The sequence below is a fragment of the Heterodontus francisci genome, chromosome 37 (assembly GCF_036365525.1).
Source record: "Heterodontus francisci isolate sHetFra1 chromosome 37, sHetFra1.hap1, whole genome shotgun sequence".
In the NCBI taxonomy this organism is placed as follows: Eukaryota; Metazoa; Chordata; class Chondrichthyes; order Heterodontiformes; family Heterodontidae; genus Heterodontus; species Heterodontus francisci.
In genome coordinates this window covers 27,581,456-27,601,867 of record NC_090407.1, presented here as the reverse complement: position 1 = coordinate 27,601,867, position 20,412 = coordinate 27,581,456, and the positions used below count along the sequence as shown (strand labels likewise).

The following is a 20,412-nucleotide window of genomic DNA, read 5'->3' as shown; positions in this document are numbered from 1 at the left end:
GCGTCAGGGCACTGTGAATATTTACACACTGCGGCATCAGGATAGTGTGAATATTTACACACTGCAGTGTCAGGGCATTGTGAATATTTACACACTGCAGCGTCAGGGCATTGTGAATATTTACACACTGCAGCATCAGGATAGTGTGAATATTTACACACTGCAGTGTCAGGATAGTGTGAATATTTACACACTGCAGCATCAGGGCATTGTGAATATTTACACACTGCAGTGTCAGGGCACTGTGAATATTTACACACTGCAGCATCAGGGCACTGTGAATATTTACACACTGCAGCGTCTGGGCAATGTGAATATTTACACACAGCAGCGTCAGGCTAGTGTGAATATTTACACACTGCAGCGTCAGGATAGTGTGAATATTTACACACTGCAGCATCAGGGCATTGTGAATATTTACACACTGCAGCGTCTGGGCAATGTGAATATTTACACACAGCAGCGTCAGGCTAGTGTGAATATTTACACACTGCAGCGTCAGGATAGTGTGAATATTTACACACTGCAGCGTCAGGGCATTGTGAATATTTACACACTGCAGCATCAGGATAGTGTGAATATTTACACACTGCAGCGTCAGGGCATTGTGAATATTTACACACTGCAGTGTCATTGCACAGTGAATATTTACACACTGCATCGTCAGGGCATTGTGAATATTTACACACTGCAGCGTCAGGGCATTGTGAATATTTACACACTGCAGTGTCAGGGCATTGTGAATATTTACACACTGCAGTGTCGGGGCACAGTGAATATTTACACACTGCAGCGTCAGGGCAATGTGAATATTTACACACTGCAGCATCAGGATAGTGTGAATATTTACACACTGCAGCGTCAGGGCATTGTGAATATTTACACACTGCAGCATCAGGATAGTGTGAATATTTACACACTGCTGCGTCAGGGCATTGTGAATATTTACACACTGCAGCATCAGGATCTTGTGAATATTTACACACTTCAGCGTCAGGGCATTGTGAATATTTACACACTGCAGCATCGTGGCATTGTGAATGTTTACACACTGCAGCGTCAGGGTACAGTGAATATTTACACACTGCAGCGTCAGGACACTGTGAATATTTACACACTGCAGCCTCAGGGCAGTGTGAATATTTACACACTGCAGCGTCAGGGCACTGTGAATATTTACACGCTGCAGTGTCAGGGCACTGTGAATATTTACACACTGCAGCCTCAGGGCAGTGTGAATATTTACACACTGCAGCATCAGGACACTGTGAATATTTACGCACTGCAGCATCAGGACACTGTGAATATTTACACACTGCAGCATCTGGGCACTGTGAATATTTACACACTGCAGCATCTGGGCACTGTGAATATTTACACACTGCAGCGTCAGGACACTGTGAATATTTACACACTGCAGCCTCAGGGCAGTGTGAATATTTACACACTGCAGCGTCAGGGCACTTTGAATATTTACACGCTGCAGTGTCAGGGCACTGTGAATATTTACACACTGCAGCCTCAGGGCAGTGTGAATATTTACACACTGCAGCATCAGGACACTGTGAGTATTTACACACTGCAGCATCTGGGCATTGTGAGTATTTACACACTGCAGCGTTGTTGCTCTGTCCATATTGTACTAAGTGTCTTTGCTTGATAAAATCGACAGAACTGACAACTGCGCCCCCTCTTGGGGAAAAGATCAGCCATCGGCAATGAAGCAACTGGAATTTCATTTACCGTTTTGTATGAATGGCAGCACAATCAATGTACACTTTAAGATGTGTGTACATCATCCCATTAAGTAACAATGAAGAAACCTCTACTGTACAGTGCATTACATTCTATCATCCGCTTGTTTGAAAAACCTAAATCTCATATCACATCAATGGAAATATTCACACAGCCCTGACACTGCAGTGTGTCAATATTCACAGTGCCCTGACGCTGCAGTGTGTAAATATTCACAGTGCCCTGATGCTGCAGTGTGTAAATATTCACACCGCCCTGACGCTGCAGTGTGTAAATATTCACAGTGCCCTGACACTGCAGTGTGTAAATATTCACACCGCCCTGACGCTGCAGTGTGTAAATATTCACAGTGCCCTGACACTGCAGTGTGTAAATATTCACACCGCCCTGACGCTGCAGTGTGTAAATATTCACAGTTCCCTGACACTGCAGTGTGTAAATATTCACACCGCCCTGATGCTGCAGTGTGTAAATATTCACAGTGCCCTGACACTGCAGTGTGTAAATATTCACACCGCCCTGATGCTGCAGTGTGTCAATATTCACAGTGCCCTGACACTGCAGTGTGTAAATATTCACAGTTCCCTGACACTGCAGTGTGTAAATATTCACACCGCCCTGATGCTGCAGTGTGTCAATATTCACAGTGCCCTGACACTGCAGTGTGTAAATATTCACAGTTCCCTGACACTGCAGTGTGTAAATATTCACACCGCCCTGATACTGCAGTGTGTAAATATTCACAGTGCCCTGATGCTGCAGTGTGTAAATATTCACACCGCCCTGATGCTGCAGTGTGTAAATATTCACAGTGCCCTGATGCTACAGTGTGTAAATATTCACAATGCCCTGATGCTGCAGTGTGTAAATATTCACAGTTCCCTGACACTGCAGTGTGTAAATATTCACGGTGCCCTGATGCTGCATTGTGTAAATATTCACAGTGCCCTGACACTGCAGTGTGTAAATATTCACACCGCCCTGAAGCTGCAGTGTGTAAATATTCACAGTGCCCTGATGCTGCAGTGTGTAAATATTCACAGTGCCCTGATGCTGCATTGTGTAAATATTCACAGTGCCCTGACACTGCAGTGTGTAAATATTAACACCGCCCTGAAGCTGCAGTGTGTAAATATTCACAGTGCCCTGATGCTGCAGTGTGTAAATATTCACAGTTCCCTGACACTGCAGTGTGTAAATATTCACACCGCCCTGAAGCTGCAGTGTGTAAATATTCACAGTGCCCTGACGTTGCAGTGTGTAAATATTCACAGTTCCCTGACACTGCAGTGTGTAAATATTCACAGTGCCCTGATGCTGCAGTGTGTAAATATTCACAGTGCCCTGACGTTGCAGTGTGTAAATATTCACAGTGCCCTGATGCTGCAGTGTGTAAATATTCACAGTTCCCTGACACTGCAGTGTGTAAATATTCACACCGCCCTGAAGCTGCAGTGTGTAAATATTCACAGTGCCCTGACACTGCAGTGTGTAAATATTCACACCGCCCTGAAGCTGCAGTGTGTAAATATTCACAATGCCCTGACACTGCAGTGTGTAAATATTCACACCGCCCTGAAGCTGCAGTGTGTAAATATTCACAGTGCCCTGACACTGCAGTGTGTAAATATTAACACCGCCCTGAAGCTGCAGTGTGTAAATATTCACAGTGCCCTGATGCTGCAGTGTGTAAATATTCACAGTTCCCTGACACTGCAGTGTGTAAATATTCACACCGCTCTGAAGCTGCAATGTGTAAATATTCACAGTGCCCTGACGTTGCAGTGTGTAAATATTCACAGTTCCCTGACACTGCAGTGTGTAAATATTCACAGTGCCCTGACGTTGCAGTGTGTAAATATTCACAGTGCCCTGATGCTGCAGTGTGTAAATATTCACAGTTCCCTGACACTGCAGTGTGTAAATATTCACACCGCCCTGAAGCTGCAGTGTGTAAATATTCACAGTGCCCTGACACTGCAGTGTGTAAATATTCACACCGCCCTGAAGCTGCAGTGTGTAAATATTCACAATGCCCTGACACTGCAGTGTGTAAATATTCACACCGCCCTGAAGCTGCAGTGTGTAAATATTCACAGTGCCCTGACGCTGCAGTGTGTAAATATTCACAGTGCCCTGACGTTCCAGTGTGTAAATATTCACACCGCCCTGACGCTGCAGTGTGTAAATATTCACACCGCCCTGACGCTGCAGTGTGTAAATATTCACTGTGCCCTGACGCTGCAGTGTGTACATATTCACAGTGCCCTGATGCTGCAGTGTGTAAATATTCACAGTTCCCTGACACTGCAGTGTGTAAATATTCACAGTGCCCTGACGCTGCAGTGTGTAAATATTCACAGTGCCCTGACGCTGCAGTGTGTAAATATTCACTGTGCCCTGACGCTGCAGTGTGTAAATATTCACAGTGCCCTGATGCTGCAGTGTGTAAATATTCACAGTTCCCTGACACTGCAGTGTGTAAATATTCACACCGCCCTGAAGCTGCAGTGTGTAAATATTCACAGTGCCCTGACACTGCAGTGTGTAAATATTAACACCGCCCTGAAGCTGCAGTGTGTAAATATTCACAGTGCCCTGACACTGCAGTGTGTAAATATTAACACCGCCCTGAAGCTGCAGTGTGTAAATATTCACAGTGCCCTGATGCTGCAGTGTGTAAATATTCACAGTTCCCTGACACTGCAGTGTGTAAATATTCACAGTGCCCTGAAGCTGCAGTGTGTAAATATTCACAGTGCCCTGACGTTGCAGTGTGTAAATATTCACAGTTCCCTGACACTGCAGTGTGTAAATAATCACACCGCCCTGAAGCTGCAGTGTGTAAATATTCACAGTGCCCTGACGTTGCAGTGTGTAAATATTCACAGTGCCCTGATGCTGCAGTGTGTAAATATTCACAGTTCCCTGACACTGCAGTGTGTAAATATTCACACCGCCCTGAAGCTGCAGTGTGTAAATATTCACAGTGCCCTGACACTGCAGTGTGTAAATATTCACACCGCCCTGAAGCTGCAGTGTGTAAATATTCACAATGCCCTGACACTGCAGTGTGTAAATATTCACACCGCCCTGAAGCTGCAGTGTGTAAATATTCACAATGCCCTGACACTGCAGTGTGTAAATATTCACACCGCCCTGAAGCTGCAGTGTGTAAATATTCACAGTGCCCTGACGTTGCAGTGTGTAAATATTCACAGTGCCCTGACGCTGCAGTGTGTAAATATTCACACCGCCCTGAAGCTGCAGTGTGTAAATATTCACAGTGCCCTGACGCTGCAGTGTGTAAATATTCACAGTGCCCTGACGCTGCAGTGTGTAAATATTCACAATGCCCTGTTACTCCCGCAACAGAATAAATGATTATTCATCTGTTTGCTTTTATTTTGGGATCTTGCAGTGCGCAAAATGTCTGCTCTGTTTGCTCATAAAATAATGACTCCACTTCAAACCTACTTAATTGACTGTGAAATGCTTTGGAACATCATCAGGATGTGAAAGGCACTAAAATCAATAAAAGTTCTTTCACTCATTTATTGTCTTGTCTTTTATGATTGTATGAAGCCCACTGGTGTCCTCCAGTAAGGGCCTCGACCTTTCACCCTTCCCCCTTCACCTTGGTTGTTAATTTTGGAGTAATTGGCACTTTTAACCGCTATAACCATTCAGTAAATGTTTCCCACTGACAACATCGTTTTCATTCTTTCTTTGGCTGTGATTTACTCAAACTACACAGCCGTAATCTGAGTTGTTTTTGCACCGGCCTTGGAATGCCTTTAGGCACATGAATAATAGATTCAGCAAACAAGGAAATACTTTAACTACCTTCCAAGTCCCAAATTTCTCTAACCTACTCTCGACACTGCAGGCTTTCACTCCCTCCACGTGCAACCTTCAGTCAGTGGTTCACACCTTTGCATAAAGAGCTGCCGACACTCAGCAGGATGTGGTCACATGACTGCTTAAAATAACGCAGAGGGAAATTTATGTGAATGCATTAAAGGTACCGAACATGATGCACAACTCTCAAGTCCACACACGTTCTGTGCCAGTCTTCAGAAGCAGCAGCCTGTGCACACGGGAGATGGGGTTTTCTTCTTGATAAATTATACTATTTGTTGGACATTGAGAACTCCATTTTATATTCACCCTGAGCTAAGATGCTGATCCAGAGTATAATTCTGTGAGGCTAGCCACCTTCTCAATCACCAAACTTCATATGCGGGTCTAGATAGCGAATGCTGGCCTGCTATTTGACATCAAGGGGCAGCACCGCTGAATCCAATCCTTTCCTCATGTTTCCAGCTCCACAGGAACGGGGCAATGGGGAGTGAGTTTCTCCCACTCCAGTTTCCCACAGACGAAAAGCAGAATGGATCCTCTGGCTGTCAGTCAGATCCCATGGGGTCAATTGAGTATCCACCAGTACTCTTTAGTGGGAGGTTACCTATTTGTGTGAGTGTATGTGGAAGGGTGGGGGGTCAGTGGGTCAGTATGTTGGTGGGTGTGCGGCTGGCAGTGTATGGGTGAGAGTGGGTGGGGGGTTTGTGTGTGTGCGCAGTGTGGGGGTGGATGGGGTTGTGAGTGTTTGTGCGGCGATGTGTGTGGTGTGGAGGGCTGGCTCTGTGAGTGTGTATGTCTGAGCAGCTGAGTATGCGGAGGTGACTGTATAATCTCGTGGTACTGAAGCAGGTCGCTCTCGACAGCAATTTAAATAATATGGGCTGAAATTTGAAAGTGGTCTTGATGGACTGAGATGCATTGCGAGCAGTTGGAGGGGAGGAGATGCAACAATGGCCAGAGTATTATGTTTGCACCAATAGAGTCCGACTCGTTTCCCATAGTCACATTGCCCCTAACATGGCTCCCCAGTCAGATTTCCCGAACCTGGCTCCCCTGTCACTGTGCCCTAGCATAGCCGCCTTAATTGCTGGCTTTTCCATTGATTGGTGGAGCAGGGACAACACAAAATGGAAACCCAGCAGAGACCTAATCTTGCCCTATTCCTTCACATGTACATGCAACAGGGAGGGTAACACTTGGCTGTAACCATGAGCAGAGGGAGCAAAGTAAATCTCAGCAGTAACCTTTAGGAGTGGGAGTTGGCGGAAGGCTTACCCTTTGATTGTCCACCCTGGGAAAGTTTAGTTTTGGGCAGTAATATGGAGGGAAAGCACCCCCCCCCCCCACCCCCAACACACACATTTTATTCACAGTGGTCAGTTATCAGGAGAGGAACCTGAAGCTGATTTCCCCAACCTCTCTCTATCTGAGGCCACGTCTGCTGAAGATGCATCGCGCCAATGGTTCAGGATACTGTGGTCAATTTTATTTTTAACAGACGGATCCTCACCCATCTTTCACCTTGATTGTGGCTGTACATTAATTTATTTAAATGTCAAGGGACAGACTGTGCAATGTCCAAGAACTGGGCAAGAATCGTCCGTCCTCTCAGGCGGAGAAGATCCTATTCGAAGAAGAGGAGACGTGTTCATCCTGGTGGTCTGGCCATGATTACAGTTAGAGCCATCTGATACTGCCATCAATAATATTCACAGTTACAAAACACATGAAAAGTAATTTCTCAACCCCTAGGACCACAGACATCATCACTAGGGTACAGCCCATCAGTAACAACCTGTATTTATATACAACCTTTAATATTATAAAACATCACAAGGTGCATTACAAAACAAAATTTGACATTGAGCCACATAAGGAGATATTAGGTCAGGTGACCGAAAGCATCATTAAAGAGGCAGGGTTTAAGGAGTTTCTTAAAGGAGGAAAGTGAGGCGGAGGGGTTTCGGGAGGGAATTCCAGAGCTTAGGGCCTGGGCAACTGGAAGCACGGCTGCCAGTGGTGGAGCAGTTAAAATCGGGAATGCACAAGAGGCTAGAATTAGAGGAGTGCAGATATCTCAGAGTTATGGGGCTGTATATTACAGAAATAGGGAGGGGTGAGGCCATGGAGGGATTTGAAAACAAGGACAAGAGTTTAAAATGGAGGTGTTGCTTAGCTCAGAGATTAAAGGGGTGATGGACACGGCCAGCTAGGTTTTGGATGATCTTATGTTTACGGAGGGCATTAAAATTGTCAAGTCTGGAGGTAACAAAAGCATGGATGACGGTTTCAGCAGCAGAAGAGCTGAGGCATGGACGGAGTCGGGCCGTTAGGGAGGTGGAAATAGGGGATCTTAATAATGGTGCGGGTATGTGGTTGAAAGCTCATCGCGGGGTCAAATATGACACTGAGGTTACGACCAGTCTGGTTCAGTCTCAGACAGTTACGAGCGACAAGGGTGGAGTCAGTGGCTAAGGAGCAGAGTTTGTGGCGGGGCCCAACAGCTTCTGTCTTCCTAATATTTCATTGGTGGTGGTGAGATAAAGCAGGGTGTTGTGGAAATTGATGTGTTGAGGGGCAGCATGTCGATGAGAAATAGGAAGGGGCCAGAGGTAACTGTGCAGAAATGGGAAGAGAAGCCATTGATGGTAATTCTCTGGGCTGAATTTTGACTGCACCTCGATGTCAGGGGTCGTGGCCGGGGGTTGGGGGGGGCCATAAAATACTTGTGGGAGCAGCCCACTATGGCCCCTGATGCCGCACCACACATTGCCAGCAGTGGCGAGGCCTTGGTGCGGCCCCTTCATCGAAATATTAAATCAATTAAAATAAATGTAGATGAACTTACCTGGTCCCGGTGGCCGTCACACGCCGATTTTACGCCCGCCAGCCACAACTCGTGCGCCTTCAGAACTCCGTATGGAGTTCTGAGGTGAGACACTGGCGGGGCAGAGGGAGGACTGGAAATTTCAGGGCGGGAGGGGTGGGGGAGCGGGGAAAACTGCTTCGATTGGTTGCGGGGATGGTGGGAAAGGGTTTAGGGTCAAAGAGAATGAAGTTCGGGGGAGAAAGGTCATGAGTGAACGTTCACTTTTTGGGGGGGATAGGACAAAAAAATCATCTGAATATTCATTTGGGAGGGGATTGGAAATGTCAATAAAATTGTATTCAATTTTTGCACATCCCTGTCCCTTTAAATATTTAAACAGCACTGAAGGGATGGAAGCCCTTTAAAAATGGTGCCTGCGCAGTGGCGCCGGACACCATTGCTGGGGACGCACCGGCCGCACCCTCTACATCATCGGGGGCAGCCGCTCCGCCGCTCCATTTAAATGAGCCCCCGCACGTAATATCGTGGGGGCGCTTCCGTGTTGGAAGGCCACCGAGTACAAAGTGCGCCACTACAAAGTGCAACGCACTAACACAATTCAGCCCTCTGGCACCCATTAGATATATAAGGATGAAACGAGGTGATTGCAGTCCCACCCAGCTGGACAATGGTGGCGAGGTAGTGGAGGAGGAGGATGGTGTGGTCAACCATGTCATAGGCTGTAGACAGGTCGAGAAGCTGACTATCCCTGTGACTCCATTCCATTGCCCATTCTCCATGCCTGAGCCTTGACTCTGGAGATCAGAGCCAAGGGCAATCCAGTCCTCTCCCACCACACACGCTCCTGTAACCTCCTCCACACAACAACCCTCTGAGAACTCTGCTTCCTCAAACTCTGGCCACTTGCCCATCCCCTACATTTCCTTTATTCCACCATTGGCGCCCATGCCTTCAGTCACTTATTACCTCCCCCAAACCTCTTCCCCTCTCTCCACCCCCTCCTCTCCTCCTTTCCAGACACTCCTTAAAACCAACCTTTTTGATCAAGTGTTTGGACCCAATATTTCCCTCCTAATATAACTCGGTGTCAAGTTCTGTGAGATTATGCTCTGTGGAGACACATGTTACCTTGCTCAAGGTGCTATAGCAATGCAAGTTGTTGTAGGAATAGCTGAATAGGAATCACAAGGTAGTGCCTGGGCTGTGTTTTCTTACTTTCCCTAATCCAGTATGCTGCAGCCACTCCCAGCAGCTGAGATCAGGTACAGGGATTGAATGCAGTGCCTCCCTTCTCTGGGTGGCTCAAAGGTGGAGTTCTGAGCCAAGAGGGAGAACATCCTTATTGCTGTCAGGAGATGGTTTGGTCATCTCACCTACTGCCAGTGAGACATTGACCCACGGTTTAGATCCCCTCCCCCGCACCCCCCCCCCCCCCCCACTCTCTCCCCCCCCCCCCCCCCTCTCTCCCCTCTCTAATGTGCAACCTCACCCGGAGAAATCACAGTCAGGCTGGGCTTGGGAAATAGGGGGGAAAAAACTTGACACTGGTTCAGTAGAAGGTGCTGTCGTGGAATTGGGCAGTGCTGGGACAGAGTGAGAGGGAGCCTTACTCTGCCTGCAATCTAGAGTGCTCCTAGAAATTGGAAAGTGCTTCATTCCCAGCACCAGCATCCTGGACAAAATTCAAACACATATTAAAAAAAACACAAGTAAAATATAACAAGCAAATGTGATGGATGAGACATGAGGGACAAAAGTAGCGGACATACGAAGGGCAGAGGCTGCCAGTCAAGCCAGGCAGGTCGAAAAGCTGCTCCCTCTTTCACCAGTGTGTTCCTGTGTGTAATGCAGCAGGCAGTGAGGGTGCGCTGGTTCATTGGTGACAGGCAGCAGGCGGGGGAAGTTGGGGATTGGAATAGTAGAATGGGTGTGTGTATGTGTGTTTGGAACAAACTGGATGGAGCAGGTGGATAGGAACTTGCCCGAGTCTCTTGCCAGCTTGCTACAAGCCCCAATGAATTTGCCAAGCAAATGAGGCAGGGCAGCATCTGTGTAACATTGTTACCAGGGATTACAGCAGGACAGGGAATCCTACACAGGCAGAGAGGGGAAGGGGGGAAAGTGTGAGTTACTTTGCAATTGATATGCAACATAAATTGAAATTGATGAAGGCAGTCAATTTCAGCTGACATTTAGAGTAGTAATTGCATTTTCTTTTTTGCCTCCGAGGGTGGTTAACTCGTTCAAAGGGGGGTTTGTGTTGTTTTGTGTCGTCTTTGGATTTCCCTGGCTGCGGTTGGTAGTGTCCATTTAAAGGAGCTGGCGTCTCTCCAGCAGCTGAGTGCTGGTGGGATGAATGGCTGAGTGGAGCCGGCTGCAGCTCTCCGCTAGCGCAGGATCCAGCGCTGGGGACACGCTGCACCCCCCCCCCCTCCCCCCTATCCCTGCTCCCTGTCCGCTCCTGACCAGCATGTCCTTCTCCGCAGGCCAAGATCCTGAGAACCATGGAAGACAATAAGCAGCTGGCCAGGAGGATCGATGTGGCCGTGCAGTCCGCCAGCCGGGAAGTGAGCAGCCTGAGAGCCGAGCTGACGGCCACCAGCCGGAGACTGGCGGAGCTGAGCTCGGCAGCGGACTGCGCTGTCATGGACAGCAAGCAGCAGCGAGAAGGTAGGAGAGGGGGGAAAAGGGAAAGGCGCAACCGAGCAGAGAAATCAGAGGGAAGGGGGAGAGAGGGGGGGGGGGGGAGGAATGTGCGGGGGTAAAACTGGGGAAATGACAGGGTAAAGCAGGTTTCAAGGGAGATACATTGGAGGAAACATAAGGGATGGGTGGGCATCAGCGGAGAAAGAACAGGAAAAGAAACTAGGGGTTTAGGAAGAGTAAACTGGTGGGGGGGGGGAGCAGGGAGAGTAAACTGGGGGGGGTTGCAGAGGAGAGTAATCTGGGGGGGGGAACAGGGGAGTAAACTGGGGGGGATCAGGGGAGAATAAACTGGGGAGGATCAGGGGAGAGTAAACTGGGCTTGGGGGGGGGGGGTGTATACAGGGGAGAGTAAACTGGGGGGGGTGTATACAGGGGAGAGTAAACTGGGGGGGGTGTATACAGGGGAGAGTAAACTGGGGGGGGGGGTGTATACAGGGGAGAGTAAACTGGGGGGGGGTGTATACAGGGGAGAGTAAACTGGGGGGGGTGTAGAGGAGAGTAAACTGGGGGGGAGCAGGGGAGTAAACTGGGGGGGGGGGGATCAGGTGAGAGTAAACTGGGGGGGGACAGGGGAGTAAACTGGGGGGGGGATTAGGGGAGAGTAAACTGGGTGTGGGGGGGAGCCAGGGAGAGTAAACTGGGGGGGGATTAGGGGAGTAAACTGCGGGGGGGGGGGAATTAGGGGAGAGTAAACTGGGGGGGATTAGGGGAGAGTAAACTGGGGGGGGATTAGGGGAGAGTGGGGGGTTGTGCAGGGGAGAGTAAACTGGGGGGGTGTAGAGGAGAGTAAACTGGGGGGAGCAGGGGAGTAAACTGGGGGGGGGGATTAGGGGAGAGTAAACTGGGGGGGTGTGCAGGGGAGAGTAAACTGGGGGGGTGTAGAGGAGAGTAAACTGGGGGGGGACAGGGGAGTAAACTGGGGGAGGGGATTAGGGGAGAGTAAACTGGGTGCGGTGGGGGGGAGCCGGGGAGAGTAAACTGAGGGGGGATTAGGGGAGTAAACTGCGGGGGGATTAGGGGAGAGTAAACTGGGGGGGGGATTAGGGGAGAGTAAACTGGGGGGGGATTGGGGAGAGTAAACTGGGGGGGTCAGGGGAGTAAACGGGGGGGGGGGGATCAGGGGAGAGTAAACTGGGCGTGGGGGGGGGAGCCAGGGAGAGTAAACAGGGGGGGAAATTAGGGGAGAGTAAACTGGGGGGATCGGGGAGAGTAAACTAGGGGGGGGATCGGGGAGAGTAAACTGGGGGGTGTCATGGGAGAGTAAACTGGGGGGTGTCATGGGAGAGTAAACTAGGGGGGATCAGGGGAGAGTAAACTAGGGGGGATCAGGGGAGAGTAAACTGGGGGGATCATGGGAGAGTAAACTGGGGAGGCAGCAGGGGAGTGTAAACTGGGGGCATTCAGGGAGCGTAAACTGGGGGGGGCAGCAGGGGAGAGTAAACTGGGGGGGGGATTAGGGGAGAGTAAACTGGGGGTGCATCAGGGAGAGTAAACTGGGGGGGCAGCAGGGGAGAGTAAACTGGGGGCACCAGGGAGCGTAAACTGGTGGGGGCAGCAGGGGAGAGTAAACTGGGGGGGATTAGGGGAGAGTAAACTGGGGGGGGGGATTAGGGGAGAGTAAACTGGGGGGGGGATTAGGGGAGAGTAAACTGGGGGGTTGTGCAGGGGAGAGTAAACTGGGGGGGTGTAGAGGAGAGTAAACTGGGGGGGGAACAGGAGTAAACTGGGGGGGGATTAAGGGAGAGTAAACTGGGGGGGTGCAGGGGAGAGTAAACTGGGGGGGTGTAGAGGAGAGTAAACTGGGGGGGGGGGACAGGGGAGTAAACTTGGGGGGGGGGGGATTAGGGGAGAGTAAACTGGGTGTGGTGAGGGGGAGCTGGGGAGAGTAAATTGGGGGGGGGATTAGGGGAGTAAACTGCGGGGGGATTAGGGGAGAGTAAATTGGGGGGGGTCAGGGGAGAGTAAACTGGGGGGGGTCAGGAGAGAGTAAACTAAGGGGGGAAATTAGGGGAGAGTAAACTGGGGGGGGAAATTAGGGGAGAGTAAACTGGGGGGGGGATCAGGGGAGAGTAAACTGGGGGGTGTCATGGGAAAGTAAACTGGGGAGGTTTTGGGAGAGTAAACTAGGGGGCATCAGGGAGAGTAAACTGGGGGGGCATCAGGGAGAGTAAACTGGGGGGGCAGCAGGGGAGCGTAAACTGGGGGGGCAGCAGGGGAGAGTAAACTGGGGGGGGATCAGGGGAGAGTAAACTGGGGAGGCAGCAGGGGAGAGTAAACGGGGGGGGGGAGCGGGGGAGAGTAAACTGGGGGGGGGAGAGCGGGGGAGAGTAAACTGGGGGGGGATTAGGGGAGAGTAAATGGGGGGGGGATTAGGGGAGAGTAAACTGGGGGGGGGATTAGGGGAGAGTAAACTGGGGGGGGGATTAGGGGAGAGTAAACTGGGGGGTTGTGCAGGGGAGAGTAAACTGGGGGGGTGTAGAGGAGAGTAAACTGGGGGGGGAACAGGAGTAAACTGGGGGGGGATTAAGGGAGAGTAAACTGGGGGGGTGCAGGGGAGAGTAAACTGGGGGGGTGTAGAGGAGAGTAAACTGGGGGGGGGGACAGGGGAGTAAACTTGGGGGGGGGGATTAGGGGAGAGTAAACTGGGTGTGGTGAGGGGGAGCTGGGGAGAGTAAATTGGGGGGGGGGGATTAGGGGAGTAAACTGCGGGGGGATTAGGGGAGAGTAAATTGGGGGGGGGTCAGGGGAGAGTAAACTGGGGGGGGTCAGGAGAGAGTAAACTAAGGGGGGAAATTAGGGGAGAGTAAACTGGGGGGGGAAATTAGGGGAGAGTAAACTGGGGGGGGGATCAGGGGAGAGTAAACTGGGGGGTGTCATGGGAAAGTAAACTGGGGAGGTTTTGGGAGAGTAAACTAGGGGGCATCAGGGAGAGTAAACTGGGGGGGCATCAGGGAGAGTAAACTGGGGGGGCAGCAGGGGAGCGTAAACTGGGGGGGCAGCAGGGGAGAGTAAACTGGGGGGGGATCAGGGGAGAGTAAACTGGGGAGGCAGCAGGGGAGAGTAAACGGGGGGGGGGAGCGGGGGAGAGTAAACTGGGGGGGGGGAGCGGGGGAGAGTAAACTGGGGGGGGGATCAGTGGAGAGTAAACTGGGGGGGGGGGATCAGGGGAGAGTAAACTGGGGGGGGATCAGGGGAGAGTACACTTTGGGGGGGGGGGAATCAGGGGAGAGTAAACTGGGGGGTGGGGGTCCAGGGTTAAGTGAGATGGGGGTTCAGGGGAGAAAATTGGAGTTCAAAGGATAATGAGCAGGAGAGGGAACTGAGAGATGGAAGGGAGAAAGCTGGAGACTAATATCAGATGATGAGGGCCTGGGGAATATTGGCAAGGAAACAGCGGTGTAGTGAGTCTTGTAAGGAGCTCCTGTGAATCCTGCAATCCTGTGCTGAATCCTCGACCCGGAGCTGTGCTGTTGGGTTCAGTGTCTCCTGAAGCATTTGCAAAGGAAAGCTGCGATGGCAGGGTGAATGGGACAGGGGTAACGTCTATAGACTGTGTGTGTGTTTGGGTCCGGAGGGGTGGGGGGTGGGTGTGGGGGCAGAGGGGAACATTTGAATGTTTTCATCCTGTTGCCCAGCATCATCATTAACCCTTTGGGTATGGAACTCCCTGTACTTCTGATCTCCTAACACAGAGACCAGCTTCTCTGTTTCTACACTCTCTTGTAGAGGACTGTGTACTGAGGACTGGAGACAGTCAAAGATTGTTGGCGTATTTGTCTTCATGCGGGGAGGCTTTTGCTTGTTGATAACACACTGAAGAATATTTGATCCAGAAAGGGTTAAAATAAAAGTTTATAAAATATGGCATTAAGAAATGATGTGTCTTGTATATTTACATGTTCACTGTCTCTTCCCCTAGAATTTCAAAGAGGATATCCTCATTCTTGTATGTGTAGCAAAAAATGTTCCTGGAGTCTCCCAGGATTTTGAAAGGAAATCCTACGGAATGGTACCGAGCTGTTGGAAAGTGCCATTTGGAATTGTGCCCAGTGGATGCTGGAATCCAATTGCTGTGGGGGGTTTTTTCTCTCCCTCTAGTGTTGCTGTGGGATTAGTTTGCTTTCTGCAGTGGACACTGCAGTCATTAGTGAGGTGTGGGAGCAGGGTGCTGGTCTGGTGGGGGGGTGGGGAGGGGGGGTGATATCATTACCTTGTGGTATGCTGCTTTGAGTCTCTTTGCTCCTCCCCTCTCTTCCTTCTTTGTGGGAAAGTGTTCGGAAAAGGAAGCCACAAATTACAGATTCCAGTTTACAGAGGGGGACACTAGGGGACTGGGATTCCATTGCAACTTCCCACCACTCCAGCCAGACAGGATTCCAGGATGCCAGCAGTCACTGCGTTTTTACTTAGTTTTTTTTTTAATGGGTCTGTACTCTGTGTCCTTCACTTGTGTTTTTCAAAAAGTAATTCTATAACGAAATGAGGTTTTTAATACCTGATTTGCTCTGTGCTAACCTGTAACTGCCACGTTCAGTCACTTTTTTTTTTGCAGGGAGTTTTCAAGATAACTTGTAGATAATTGGGGTTTATTGGCTCGCGTTTCATTTCACTGTTCAATTTACAGTTACTTCCTTCTGCGCCAGTCGTTCCTATACAGTCCTGGGAGTCTGTGAACTGTTGGACCGAGCCCCTCCCCACACACAGTCTGTGAGCTCAGAGCTTGGTGCCCACCTGCCTTTCAACCCACAGTCCCTGTGCTAATCTAACCCAGCAGTCCCACTGGGGTTTCAGTTCAGTGTTAATGGTAGTGTGAGATGTTCATACTATGTCGGCGGAGAACTGTGAAAAGCCCCCGCCCGCTGTGTTACAGTTCTAGAGCCCTCCCTGCTGAACTGTGTCTGGAGAAAGCACTATGAGTGGTGCAACACTAGGGTGAAACGCTGGCAGCCACCAGTCTGTCACTGGCAATGGGAACAATTTAAGGAGGTGAATTAAGAGGAAAGCAAGAAAAATCACACAACATTGAAGCTTGAGTGTGATTTACTCCAAACTGTATGAAGGCCAACACAGTCATCCCAGGGACTCAACAATAGGTATTACAGTCTCTGATCTTGATAAGAAACACTTGCATTGATATAGCATCCCCTAAAACATGTCAGAGCGCTACACATAATGAATTCCCTTGGATTTACCTACAAATGCCACAACCAATGTTATGCACAGCGAGATTTCAGAACAAGCAATGAGCTGAGTAGCCAATGAATCTCTTTTATTTGTAATATCAGTTGAGAGAGGAATGTTGCTCTTCAAATAATACCATGGCATTTAACCAGGCTTGCTTTAACATCTCATCTGAAGGACTGTATCTGCCCTAGTGCTGCATTGGAGTGTCAGCCCAAATTATTTGCTCAATTCCTGAAGTGGGGCTTGAAGCTACAACTGTCTGATTCAGATAGCAGAGCTGCCAACTGAGCTAAACTGACAAGTGAAAGTGTTCATTCTGGGCAATATTCTAGGAGTCCTGGGGTGGTGAGGAAGGAACAGTGTTCAAGTATTAGTCCCTTCGAACTGAAGCTCTGGGGGTTCACAATTCTCCAGTTCCCGGGGTTCAGGTTTGAGTGAAGATCTGATGGCAGCTGGAGAGACAGGCAAGGATTGAAGAGGGAACGGGCTGTTCAGCAATGATGCCAACTCCTTTATCTCGAGAGTCATGCACATGATGTCAACGTCTCCCTCAGCTTCAATGTGCTCTGTTTATCTGGAGTCTCAGGCTCCACAGCTGTTGCTGACCATTTGCTTTGACCCCCCAGTGTAAGTGATCTTATTTCATAAACTATGCATTCCTTCCCTGAACTTTGCATGGAGAGAGTGCTTGCCTAAGTGTACATGGATGTTCTTTTCATATGCTGGAGCCTTGCATAGTTTTTTTTGGGAGGGTGGAGGTTGTTGGGGGTGTGTTTTTTTTAAAAACAGATTTACAACATGAAGGATTGTGTCTGTGGAATATACAGTGAAGCTGGACGGATTTACCCTGTGTATGGACAGGCATTTCAATGTACGTCTGGTTAAAAGGAGTGTGATAATTCAGACTCAATCCTTGTGCTGTGTAATCACACCATTAGTGACTTGAAGATGATTCATCAGCCCTTAAATAGATGGTGACTTAATTTAAATAAAAGCTGAATTTTTTTTTAACCCCCACTCTGCTTAATCAATGGGTCTCAGTGCATACAGATAGTAACCCTACCTGTGCTGAATAAACCAGCATCACTAAACAGTGAGTAGCCCTTACCTTACTGAATAAGTAGAATCTCTTGTTATGACTGAGGCGGAAGCAATGCACTGTCAATTCAGTCCCGTCACGCCACAGGTCATAGCATATTATTAAAGTTTTCCCACCTAACTGGAAAACAGCCAAATTAAACAATTTATTTACCCCCAGAATAAAATACACCAAACCAGGTAGCTTTAAACAACAACAAATTAATTATTTATGAATAAACTAAATCTTAAACACTATTAAGATAAATTTATGTCTAAAGACCTTATAACTTCTTATTTAGCCTAAACCCCATGCTCACTAAAGGCCTGCTTAGGACGGGAAAAAGAACCGGACCAATCTACAGCGGACCTGAGCCCCTCCAATTTTGCCCCAAGCACGACCCTGACCCGACCATCTCTTTACTTACCTTCTGACTGGGAAGCTCCAGGAAGCTGCAGCGCATGCGTGATGACATCATAGTGACATCACTCGCTCACTGCGCAGACTCCGTTTCATCCCGGACTCCCAGCTCAGGTAAGTTTTTTTTATTTTTAATACTTGCCAGCAGAGCACTTACCGTGTGTGTCCGGCCTGACCTGACCCGAGCAAGACCCGGACTCAGCCCGAGCCGAGCCGAGCTGAGCCCGAAAGCTGGATCCAGAAGAGGGGCCCGACCCGACTCGTACCTGGCACATGTTGTCGGGTCCCGTTAGGTTCGAGCCGGGTAGCAGGCCTTTAATGCACATACACACTTTTTTAAAAAAAACAGTTAGCCGGTTGTTAAAAAATGGTGTTTCTTAGGAATAAAATAAGTAGCTGAGTTGGAAGTCCTGATGAGTTACCTTCCCGGTTGATGAGGTGTCCCAGAGTAGAATAATCAGATGCCACTCGAAGTCTGTAGACGAATTTGACAAAACAGAATTTAATAGATAGGCATTCAAAGTATTTCAGCTGCAGCAGGCGTCACACAGTTCTTTCAATGAGGAGTACAGCAATAGGTCTACTTGGATTTTAAAATTGGCAATCTTTTGGTAGAAACTTTACTGAGAAGTCCAGCAAACCAGACAGACAATAGAGTCAATTCTGTAGCACAGACTTCTTGGACTTTCAAAGTAAAATGGAATTTACTACCTCCAACAATGAAAATGTTCCTTCCAGGTGTTTTTTCCTCCTTAGGCAAACACAGTCTGAGCTTAATGTAGATTTTCTCTGCTGAGATATAGACAGCTTCTTTTTTGGTAAGCACATTTCATTGGGTTCCGAATCAGACTGGTTTCAGCCAGTCCCCACACACAGTCAAATTGAAACATTACAGCATGGCTCCTGCTGTTGCATAGAGAACAGGCTTGCTGTGGCACTGTTCTCAAAGAATCTAAAAACAATCTCTCTCTGTCTTAAAGGCACACTCTTTTAAACCGACGCAAAAAATAATTCCATGACACTCTGTACACTTACACAGTGAGTATGACTTGCCCTGCTGAATAAACATCTCTGTACAGTTACACAGTTAGTAACACTTACCCTGGTAAGTAAACCATCTCCATACACTTGCAAGGTGAGTATTCCTTACCCCACTGAATAAACGGAATCTCTGTACAGTTACAGACTGAGTAATACTACGTAATCCTGCAGGTGCTGGAAATCTGAAAACAAAAATAGAAAAATTGGAAATACTCAGCAGATCAAGCAGCATGTGTAGAGAAACAAATCGGTCCATCGATATTTCAGGTCTAAAGACCGTTCTTCAATATTGGCTTTCACAGATATATTCTGAAAAAGCAGCGAGTGTCAGAAGAGTCATGGATAGATGTGGGAGGGGATTGGATGGACGATGGGGCGGGGACTGCAAATGGAATTGAGAGAAGTGGGTTTGGTGGGGTAGGAGCAAGCGGAAACAGTTGGTCTACTGGGACCGCCCTGTTTGTGGATCCTGAGGAGGTGGAAGTGGGCTGTGTGGATTTGCGGTACTATGGGCTGAATTTTATGAGCCCTCTAGGGATGGGCAGGATGGCGGGTGGGGGGGTGGCTCATAAAATTGCGAGGGGAGGCTGGAGTAGAGTGCCCTGCCACCTTCCCAACTCCATTTAATTTAAAAGCAAAATACTGCGGATGCTGGAAATCTGAAATAAAAACAAGAAATGCTGGAATCACTCAGCAGGTCTGGCAGCATCTGTGGAAAGAGAAGCAGAGTTAACGTTTCGGGTCAGTGACCCTTCTTCGGAACTGACAAATATTAGAAAAGTCACAGGTTATAAGCAAGTGAGGTGGGGGTGGGGCAAGAGATAACAAAGGAGAAGGTGTAGATTGGACCAGGCCACATAACTGACCAAAAGGTCACGGAGCAAAGGCAAACAATATGTTAATGGTGTGTTGAAAGACAAAGCATTAGTACAGATTAGGTGTAAATACACTGAATATTGAACAGCAGCAAGTGCAAACCTGAAAAAAAACAGTAGGTAAGCAAACTGAACAAACAAAGATGAAATGAAATAAATGCAAAAAAAAGATTGTAAAAAATGTAAAAAAGAATGTTAAAAAAAGGAAGAAAAAAATAACTAAAAATGAAAGTAAAATGGGGGGCTGTCATGCTCTGAAATTATTGAACTCAATGTTCAGTCCGGCAGGCTGTAGTGTGCCTAATCGGTAAATGAGATGCTGTTCCTCGAGCTTGCGTTGATGTTGATGTGAACATTTTACCAGTGATGGGGGGGTGGGGGGCACCCTTTGCCACATGCAGAGGCCACCCATTAAAGCCAGACAACCTCCCTCTGGGGTGTTGGTGGGTGGAGCCCTCCTGTCTGAGCAATCTGTGGCCTATGGAGGTCCCCCCCAGCGGTAAAGGCCGCCCCTGTGCCGCCACCTATTCCCCTGCCCTCAACAACCCACCCTCTCATTGGGGCCTGCCTGACCGGCCGCGGCGATCCCGCCTCCACTTATCTCCTTTCTGAGGCTTCATGGCTGCTCCTGGTCTGAATGACTGTTGCAGTTCCAACAG

The 20,412-nt window shown here is 48.8% G+C and overlaps 1 protein-coding gene across 2 annotated transcripts in view; it reads left to right on the top strand.

The window, feature by feature from the left end:
* The window catches only part of LOC137352210 (kazrin-like), a 528,676-nt gene that overhangs the window by 286,516 nt on the left and 221,748 nt on the right, over positions 1 to 20,412 (top strand). For both annotated transcript variants that reach the window (XM_068017431.1, XM_068017432.1), the window contains exon 3: positions 10,936 to 11,119. In XM_068017431.1, coding sequence (XP_067873532.1) covers positions 10,936 to 11,119 — 184 coding nt within the window. The remainder of the gene's footprint in view (positions 1 to 10,935; positions 11,120 to 20,412) is intronic.